At 45.2% G+C, this 10,406-nt stretch overlaps 1 protein-coding gene across 3 annotated transcripts; it reads right to left on the minus strand.

Moving 5' to 3' along the window:
* Positions 1 to 1,401: 1,401 nt before the first annotated feature.
* Positions 1,402 to 8,162, minus strand: lhx6b (LIM homeobox 6b). 3 transcript variants are annotated; one of them, XM_029163904.3, is made up of 9 exons: positions 7,912 to 8,158; positions 7,159 to 7,289; positions 6,489 to 6,620; positions 6,095 to 6,216; positions 4,304 to 4,524; positions 3,876 to 3,976; positions 3,718 to 3,813; positions 2,377 to 2,548; positions 1,402 to 2,102 (listed from the first exon to the last, which is right to left on the minus strand). In XM_029163904.3, exons 2-9 carry the CDS (start codon positions 7,159 to 7,161, stop codon positions 2,020 to 2,022), a joined length of 930 nt encoding a protein of 309 aa, XP_029019737.1. In that variant the 5' UTR covers positions 7,162 to 7,289; positions 7,912 to 8,158; the 3' UTR covers positions 1,402 to 2,019. The 3 variants fall into 3 exon arrangements, with proteins under 3 accessions (XP_029019737.1, XP_029019738.1, XP_029019739.1); XM_029163905.3 differs by having other exon boundaries at positions 4,304 to 4,521; positions 7,159 to 8,162; XM_029163906.3 differs by having other exon boundaries at positions 6,489 to 6,614; positions 7,159 to 8,159.
* Positions 8,163 to 10,406: the final 2,244 nt, after the last annotated feature.

The raw sequence follows: 10,406 nt of genomic DNA on the forward strand, positions 1-10,406 counted from the left end.
TGGGGGGCCGCTTTCATCTGTTACCACTTGAAGCTGCCAATCACAGAGGCGGACGCATGCAGGATGACAAAACGGGGCGGCTTAAATGCTCAGGGACGCTTGTGCGTGGAGAGAGACATGCCTAAATGCCACTTTAAGGGCTGGTGTCGTAGAGGGAGTGAACGGGGAAGAAATGCTGGAGAGAAATGTTTGTGCAGTGTAGTGCTGGCAGGTGGCCCGAGCCCGATAGTCATCTCAGCCTTTGTTCTACGACGCCACCACGAGCAGCACCGCTTTCCCTCCTGCATTGATTTGATTGAAAGTGATTGATTAGAAGAAATTTGGATTTAAAGGTAAAGTTTTAGAAAATAACAAGAGTGCTCCATCAGTCTCCCATTTATGTGGCGTTCTCCAGTCACACACATTAAAAACAGTGCACATGCAGCTAAGAAGGAGGCGAAACAGACACTCACGCACCTGGCTTAGTGTTGGGCAGCTTTAATTAAATCTCTGAGCGACATGAAGGGAGCCATTGTGTAAACGTCACCTGGTGCAGTTCTGCTGCGTGACGACCCATCTGGGTCAAACTGTCCCGTTTCTAACATTCCTGCTGCTCCAGGAGCAACAGGCCGCCCGACGCCTGCTGGAACCGCAGCCACGCACGCGTTTGCATTTAAATGTGTTTGCAGTTCAGTTTTTCTTTCTAGCTATGAGTTAGAGGTGAAACTCACCCACACTTTGAAGGTACACACAATTAGAGGAATATTCAAGTTCGCTCCTGTGTTCCTCATTATTGTGTCTCAAGGGTCCATTTGACCTAAAGGCAGCAAAGTATTTTTAAGAAATGGAAAAAGGAAACATGCACAGATGTTTGCAAACCGAGCTGTGACGCGTTCATTTATTTGAACCACAGTGCTTCCATTCTGTCTCCAGTGAAAATGCTTTTGTTTACTGTGTTAAACGTGACAGTCTGAGGGTTTTACGCTGCGGCCGTCGGCCACAGAAACGCCCCTCGGCTTCGGCCTCGCTGCAGATTGAGTGCATGGGCGTTCCACGGCTGGAGAATTCACCTCCGCTTCACAAAAGCCACATTGATGCGGCTTGAAAAAACCGAAATCTAATGATACGCCGTAACACGTGCTCTTCACATCACAGCAGCGTAAGTGCTGCCAATCAATCTAACAACTGTAGATAATCAGTGTAAAAGGCCTCATAAAAGCCGACTAACGGTCCGATCGATTGCTGCGCTGCGTGAAAAGCAGCAATCTGCTGATCACATTTCCTGCTAAGAACGGCATGTAAATTGGAGATGATGTGTAGGTTTGTGGCTGGAGACGGCTTCAAGTAACAGGTTAGTGCAGGAGGCAGTTGACCTTCGCAGCCTCTCACTCTCTGTTTGCGTTAACCAGCCAGATTCCCTCGTTAATATTTTCATAACAGATCTGATACCTTTATTAAACCATAGCAGTATTTACAATGTACAATCACAAACGTATTTCATTTCAAGACACATTTACTGTAAAAGTGCTTTTTTAAGGTGAAGTTTTGTTCTGAATAAATAAGTGTTTCCATTTTCTGACAACAATACAATGACAAACAACAAACAACCTGCAATGTGCTCAATACAAAACAATAAAAAAGGCTGAGGTTTTTCTGTAATGCTGCTACAGCACACTGTCTCCTTCTTAAGAACCACGTATTGCAGCAGTATGTGTAAAATACTTTGTATAAGTGAGCTAACAGAAGGAAAAGATCATCCTGACCTGATGTAACGTTTGTGTCCCTTCAAAAAGGAAAATACAATAAAAGTGGTCGTCGTCTGTGCGTCATGAAAAACAAAATAAAATGAAAAAACTCCCAAGTTTGTCCCTTCCTCACAGTCTGATTAGCTCTGCAGACTTACATCAAAAAATCCAAAAAATCTGCTTCCGAGGATTAAATTCCCGACCAGAGCAAGTTACTGACAGCGCGTCCCAAAGGATTTATTGGATCACAATATCATCAGCGCGGCGACGGCGGAGGTGGAGGAGAAGCCGGAGGTCAGCGGCTGATGGGAAGCTGTGGCAGTGAGATGGACGGGTGGGTCAAGTGGGCCGGAGCGGTGAGGACAGAGAAGGGGTGAGCTGAACAGAGAGGAGAAGAGCAATGAGCGTAACAACACAGCGAGGCCCGTTGAGCTCTGCAAAAATAGATGCAATGAAAGGAAAGGATATTGTTTCTTTTTTCTGTACCAAGATACAAAACTCATTTTAGGGAACATATTTAAAAATAAAACTGAAGCTGCACAGGAAATATCAAGAACACTATAATCCGCAGTGTAGGTATTTGTTTGTGTTATTGGCTGATTAGTGTTCAGCCCCAGCACTTTAATATGTGAGTGGAACCACGGTAGCTCACTGTCCAGGTATCCGTGCAGGGCCAGGAGGTGTGGGCGGTCCGGGCTGCTGAACGGAGAGTAGTGGATGTCTTCGGGCAGTGATGGGGGCATCCTGGACAGGGGGGCGCTCTGAGGGAAGCTGCCCTGAGGCGGCTGCTTTTTGTGTCGGGCTCGGCAGTTCTGGAACCAAACCTGGAAAAACGTCAGAGGTACGTGAACAAGCAGGGATGGAAACGACAAGGACGAGGACATGGGAGAGTATGAGGATGAGGAAGAGGACGACGAGAAAGAGGAGGATGAGGAAGAGGACAAGGACGAGGAAGAGGAAGAGGAAGAGGAAGAGGAAGAGGAGGATGAGGAAGAGGAAGGGGAAGAGGACGAGGAAGAGGAAGAAGAGGAAGGGGAAGAGGACGATGAAGAGGAAGAGGACGACGAGGAAGAGGAGGATAAGGAAGAGGACGAGGGAGAGGAGGAGGAGGAAGGGGAAGAGGACAATGAAGAGGAAGAGGACGAGGAAGAGGAGGATGAGGAAGAGGAAGAGGAAGAGGAAGGGGAAGAGGACGATGAAGAGGAAGAGGACGACGAGGAAGAGGAGGATAAGGAAGAGGACGAGGGAGAGGAGGGTGAGGAAGGGGAAGAGGACGAGGACGGCAAGAACGAGGAAGAGGACGACGAGAACGAGGAAGAGGACGACGAGGAAGAGGAAGAAGAGGAAGGGGAAGAGGACGATGAAGAGGAAGAGGACGAGGAAGAGGAGGATGAGGAAGAGGAAGAGGAAGGGGAAGAGGACGAGGACGAGGAAGAGGAAGAAGAGGAAGGGGAAGAGGACGATGAAGAGGAAGAGGACGACGAGGAAGAGGAGGATAAGGAAGAGGACGAGGGAGAGGAGGGTGAGGAAGGGGAAGAGGACGAGGACGGCAAGAACGAGGAAGAGGACGACGAGAACGAGGAAGAGGACGACGAGAACGAGGAAGAGGACGACGAGAACGAGGAAGAGGAAGATGATGAGGAAGAGAAAGAGGACGAGGAAGATGATGAGGAAGAGGACGAGGACGAGGACAAAGATGACGACAACAACAACTACAACAACCTGGCCAAACTTGTTATTGTTTCCTCCTAAACCTTATTTCTAGGACTTAACTCATATATATAACTTGCTCTATGACCGTAGACTCAATGTTTGGGTTTTGACCGTTGCCTAGGCAACAGAAGTAACCGCCCAGCCTCATCTATGCTGTTGGGTGGAAGGAGTTTACCATCATCTAACAGCGTTTATGTAAAACCCAGCAGAATGTTATTGTGGCTGTTATTGTTCAGAATCAGGCTTCCCATAAAAACCCAGTCTGTTCATCTGTTGTCACCTGTATGACTCGTCTGCTCAGTCCCGTCACTTCTGCCAGTTTCTGGAGCGTCTGAGCGTCAGGGTTGTTGTCCTGAGCGAACTGCGTCTGCATCACCTGCACACACACAACCCTGAATATCCTGCAGACTTCCGGTCACAGCGTGTGTCGGCTTCTACCTGCAGCTGCTCCGCGGTGAACGAGGTCCGCGCCCTCTTGGCTGGTTTTGGTTGACAGTCCTGGTCTGAGGGCAGCGCTCCTTCTAGAGTCAGACCGGTTCCTGCACGCGGAGCAAAGGCCTCACATCACTTTACATTTATTGTGGGTGCTGTGTTCAGTGACGGCACAAACAACCAACAGCCAGAGTATTTATAACATCGTGTTCAACAGAGGCTCCACTGGCGTCGTTACCGTGTGGCAGTGAGGCAGTGAGCAAGGCAGGCTCAGCGGCCAACGTGACTCCATTAGTTTGGCTCTAATTGATTTGAAATCTGCGTGTAGCTGTGTGAGGTGTGGAGGCTGATGTAATCGTGGCCAGCTGGGTTCATACTGGTGTGTTCAGGCTCCGGGCCCGTTCACACTGGGTGAAGTGGGCCCGTTCTCGTACCGTTTTCTGCGGCTCGGCGCAGGTTGTCCACCATGATGTCGTAGTGGCTGCGGCACAGAACCCGGCCCTCCACCAGGCCGAACTCCTCGCCCGTCGACAGCTGCCGCTTGCAGGAGAAGCAGGCGAAGCAGGCCAGGTGGTACACGCTGCCCCGGGCCCGGCGCACCCAGTCGCTGGCGAACACCTGGCGGCCGCACTGGGCGCACTTGGTGCCGAACCTACTGCGAGGAGGAGAACAACGGGCCGTTTGGGTCGGCGGCAGGTTCTGTAGGAGCCCGTTTACACCGCTTATATGCACATGGCGAGGTTGCACTGAATCACGTCACATTCAAACCCCACCTTCATCACCTCATGAAGGAGTTAGAGGTTTTTCTGTATTTGTTTTGCATTTTGGTGTGTTTTTCATGAATTTAAAAACCACATTGCAAATAAAGAAATTTAAATCACAACAGCAGAAACCCATGTGACTGTGTTTTTAGGCTACAACAGGCTTTTGTAAGTTTTGTTATTGTAAGGTTTTGGACTGATCTGTGGCAGGAAGCTTCGTGCGTCTCAGTTCAGTCGACATCAGCAGGATGATGTAAGGAAACAAAAAAAAAAATGAAAGTGGAAAATTTCTCAAAGTTCAGCCCCTTCGTCCAAAACTGGAGACTGTAGCTCATCAGCTCTTCAAGCAATTTAAGAAGAAAACCAGACACGTGTCCTGTTTGGAGGCTCTAAGCTGAACAAAGGAACCTGCGACTTTAGAGGTTGTTCCACAGCAGAGAAATGTTTTAGGATTCATAAAGGTTTCATTCCAGCTACTCTTTGATAATTAAACATTAAAACTCTTAATTTCCTTTCATCAGAAAAAGAAGCAGCTTCCCGTCAGTTTGTCTAAAGCCTGAGAGGTTAAACTGAGGGTAAAACCTTTGACCGAAGAGAAACTGCGTGTGTTTAGGACGCTGTGGTCACTGGAGGCGACGTCGATGACTGAATGCTCATTTATTTTGTCAAGTCAGACGTTCGTAGTCATTACAGTCGAAAGAGCTTGAGCGAGTGGAAAAAAGGCAACAAAGCAGTGATTTTGAGAAAGTGAGCGGTCGATGTTTCTCCAGTGGAAACTAAACCCAAGAATTCAGTCAGTTTGTGGTAACGCACGCGTGTGAGCGCGTAAGTTAATGAACACAGACGTGAAACGAGCTCCTCGTGCACGTTTAGAGTTCTCCTACAAACTAACAAGTAATATTTCAATTGGACATTTAATTATTCACACATCAGTTAGGAGTCAAAAAATATTTTACAGTACATTCAGCCACAGTTGAAAAATTTAAGCAAAAGGATATAAACATCCGTATTTGTAAAGAAGCTGTTTTATTACATATCTATTTGCATACGTCATCTTTTCGTTCTTATTAAATATGCTTTAGGGATTTTTGAGAAATCTCATAAATTAAACAGAAAACGAAGCTGGAACAAAAATCATCATCGTCGTACTTTGGTTTTCACAAAAGCAGTGATACATGATTTGAATTAAAAATAACTCATTTTTTTAAATTTTGTGTTGTCGCTAGTTGTGTGTGCATTCACAATAAAAACGAAAGACTCTAAAATCAATAACGAACAAATCTAAAATAAAAGGCCATGTTCAATATCAAACGGTGCCCCTTCACTAATTATTTAAATATATCTAACGCCTTATTACATTTTTACTGACAACTACGTTTTAGAATTGTCAGTATTTAATTATTTGTGTAATAAAGTACATTTTTTGCAAAAAAAACAATCGTCCCGGAGCAAAACGTATCTTACCTGAAATAATCCAGTTTGCAGTAGATCTCCTTGTTCTTGACGTAGCAGCTGCTGTGCTGTCGCAGAGACGCTCTGCACACCGAACACTCCAAACAGCCCAAATGCCAGTTTAGGTTATTGACCTGTGCGAATAAAGAGACGCTCACTCCACAGACTCAATGGGCCGTGTTGTGTTGTCCATTATGATTTTAACTAGTCGAATTAATTTGAATGTTAAATGAAGACACCAAAGAAAAAAAATCTGGTGATGTGTCAGAAAATTAGAACCAGATTAAAATGTTTTGCCATATTTCTGTGGTAACGGGACAAACATTGAAGCTTGGTGCTAATTAATTAATTAATTTCCAGTGTGAACCCAGTGACTGTTCCCGTGCACGTTGCTGTGCTTCCTCACCTTCAGCAGGTATCGGTCGTGGATCTCCATGCCGCAGCTGGCGCACTGGGTCTTGGCCGCCGAAGGCGAGCAGAAGCAGGCGGCCTCCGACGGACTGGATTCTCCGGACTCCTTCTTCACCTCCGACTTAGACTACAACACAGACTCGTTTCATCGTGCGTTTTTTTTTTTAATTTTATTCTAATACGGCTGAGAAATGCAGCCTGCTGATCTGTGCAGTTTAAATACGACTGAAAAAGCACAAGCTTCTAACAGACGATTAGAATACATCTCAGAAGTGTTTCAGTTTTTTTTCAGAATATGTGTTTATAACACTGCATTTTTCAATCAAGATGTGTGCTTTAATAATTCCTTTATGTACATTTAACGCCAAATCCGTCACACGCAGCCTACACGTTGCGTTGTGCGAACTTCCTCAAATCCTCAAATTATCATTCGAGTCGTGGTGACTTTTTCTCGCCATCCCTGATCGTAAACGCGTGAAGGTACAGCCTAGTGTCCTCCCGATTAAACGTGCGCCTCTGCCCAAGACCCCACAGCCCAGAGACGCTGTCCGTCCCCAGAAAGTTTCTGCAGAAAGCGAAGGAGGAAGCAGCAGAACTTACCTCACAGATGAACAACAAAGAAATCAAATATCGCAAAGCAACTCGTCCAGATGTTTGTGACTCACCATTTTCGGGTCTTGAACGCTGCCTATTTGGAGAGAAGATGGAGCTCGCTCTGCGCATTACGCATCTCTGCCCCAACCCACACTATATCCGGTCCAAAACAACGAATAACAGTTTCTCCTGCATTTAAACCCTGGCAACAAAAGAAATTTTGATGCAATTAGAAGGGGAAAAAACTATATGTGATCGATCATTCCTCTTGGGCGCATTAGGAGGCTGTATTCCAATGCAATCAAACGCAGTGAAAAGAAAGGACGGCACTGTATGCGCAATTAGCAGTGGATTGAAACGCTTCGCTTGATAAGAGACAACCCGAGTGTCAATTTCATCTGTCAATCAAGAAAAGGCAACCGAGCCACCAAGCTAAGAGAGAAAAAGCGGCGCATCCTAATTTCAATGGCTGTATAATCGAAAATCGAAAAATCTCCAAAGTGAAGAGGCTCAATTGGAGATCGCTCTATTCATAACAGACAATGTGCAGAAACTGCAGCTGATTTTGAGGCATAAAGGAGCTTGATTGTCTCTTTCTCATGATGGACCCATTTAAGCACTTGAGGCTCCCCTGGGTGATTACAGCTGCATTCATAAACAGCCAAAAATCTGCGTCTGGGTGGTAATCCGGAGTCCGTGTTGTCCTTCATTTCGCTGAAATGAGCAGCAATGCACGATTATGCTAATTACCAGCCTAGGTATAAATATTGGAGGCAGTGAAAAAGACGAGATGGCCTACAAGAGTAAAAACGTATACTTCATACATGGGGACGTTTCCAGCAGCAGCGAAAACATCGTCCAATCAAAGTTTTCCCGGAACATCACAGTCAGAAATCCAAATAATCCCGCTTCCCTTCTCTGAGGCTGCCCTCGCAGTAACAGGAAACATCCTCCTCTCGCTCCGACCTCAGAATAATCCAACCTCACCAACTTTGTGGGACTGGGAGCGGAACCAGTGGCACCAGTGTCCCTCCCAGACACACTCCCAGAGCTGCTGGTCCGCGGTGGTTTCTTCTCCCCGCCTCGAACTCCAAGTTTACACCCAGTTTAGGATCAGAAGGGACGTGATGCTGCCCATTGGTCCGCACGCGCGGGTTCAGCCTCCACTGGATTCAGCGCGGAGTTCATTTAATGGTAAATATGAATGAAAAGACAAGTGGTTTAGAAGGTTTGTCTTTTTCGCAGGTTTGCAGATCTGAGGCCAGAGCTAGTGTTTGATGGAAAAATGTCCCCATTGCTGATTAAGCATCAATTGCTTTTTTGTACAAGATTGATTTCTTATTTCATGTTTTAGAGTTTGGTCAATTATTAATGTCTGAATGCAGCATGTGAAGTTGATTTGTCTCTTCTTGTAAAATACATATGTTTCTTTGTAATTGTCTCAAATTAAAAAAATGTATTATTTTATTTTTTTAACTATTAAATAAGTGAATAAATTATCTTTTCTCAAATTAGGTTTAGCTGTAAAGTTGGTTATATTGATTTTTTTCTATTCCTTCTAAATTATGAGACAAAAAGCTGGGTTTTTGTATTAATTCTAGAATGACAAATGTTTCATTCCTCAACTTATATCTTGATGTTTGTGCAGTTGTGCATTTCAAATTAATCAATTTATAAACTCACATCTTGAGGCGTCTTTTATGAAATCCTCAAACTCCCTGCACCAATAAAAGATCGTAAAGGTTTCCGTAAAATCAATGACACTTTAGGTTTAATTGATCACTTAGGAAGCACTAGCTGCAGAATGGAATGGTCTCAGTGCCTTTGTGTTGTCACCTCAGCAGCTCTGTGCATGAGCGGTGATTAGCGCGTGGAGGAAGGTCAGCTGGAAGCAAGCTGCTCGAGCTGCAGGACGACTGAAGGAGGAGCAGTGTGATTTCACGTCCATTACTGTCACTTCACACTCACCAGTAAAGATTTCACACCAATCTCCTGTTGTTACAGGACACTGGTTCTGATGCATGATCCAGGATATAAAAAAGCAACACATGCATTCAAACTTCCAAACATCCATATTAATTAGATCCATATTGTAACTCAGACCAATCTTATCTCTGTGGACGTTAATACACAGGGATCGGAACTAGTGAGGATTTACACTTTGACTGACACCAGGGTTCATCTCAAAGCTCAACAATGAAAGCTGAGTAGTTTCTTTGTTTAGTTTCTGTGAGATGTGTGAAACACGAGCAGCACTTTCTGTAATAACAAAGCCTTGTCACAGAGTTTTAACGGATTCCCTTCTCTCTTAGATTCTCCCTTAGTCAGAGGAGCTGCAGGTTTGCTGCCTGGTTCCCTAGTTCCCCATCAGTGTACTTTACCAAAATAACCACAAAGACACGAAACTCCACCACAGTGACACAAAATGACCACAAAGTGGCGCAGATCCGCCACGAGAGAGAAAAAATTAGCAAAAAGTCACAGATTAGCCAGAAAAAGTAGAATTTTTAATGATGTTTTTAAAAAAAGTCATATAAAAATATCTGGGTCACAAAAATAATCTCAGAGTGACACAAATTAGTCACAATAAGAGATGATAAGAGACAAAACAAACATTAGCACACATGCAGTCAGCCTGTTTCAATAAATAGCAGAAAGCTATGAATATTGTTTGATTTATAATACATTTCACATTTGGCATTCATTTATTTTTTAGTTTAGTTTAGTTTTATTACCATAAACTAGAGTTTTACACAACTGGTCCCTGGTTTGTCTCCACATTTAAATGTGCAGCACACAATAAAGCAGGACGCGTCACCTGTTGCATCCTGGTTGTGTGAGCGTCGACCTGCACAAGCAGCCACAACAGGAACAGTCCCAACCACATGCTAAAGCTATTAGAGCCGTGCCATGTGTGTCTGTGTGTGTGTGTGCGTGTGTGTCTGTGTGTCTGTGCGTGCGTGCGTGTGTGTGTGTGTCTGTGTGTGTGCGTGCGTGTTTGTGAGTGTGTGTGTGTGTGTGTGTGTGTATGTGCATACGTGCGTGTGTGCGTGTGTGTGTGTGTGTGTGTGTGTGTGTGTGTGTGTGTGTGTGTGTGTGTGTGTGTGTGTGTGTGCAGGGGTCACACGAGGGCAGCGTCTTATCGACTGGACGCTGGGAAACGTTGGGATCAAAGGAGGGACCCCTTTGTCTTTAATGGACAAGACGCTTGTAGAACGGTCTCACTCTCAGGCTGTGAAGCCTAAACGCTCGCACACACAACTGCTGCGAGCAATTTCCATTTTGACTGATTTGTAATCTAATACGTAGCCGAGGAGCC

Source organism: Betta splendens, chromosome 9, assembly GCF_900634795.4.
Source record: "Betta splendens chromosome 9, fBetSpl5.4, whole genome shotgun sequence".
Lineage (NCBI taxonomy): Eukaryota > Metazoa > Chordata > Actinopteri > Anabantiformes > Osphronemidae > Betta > Betta splendens.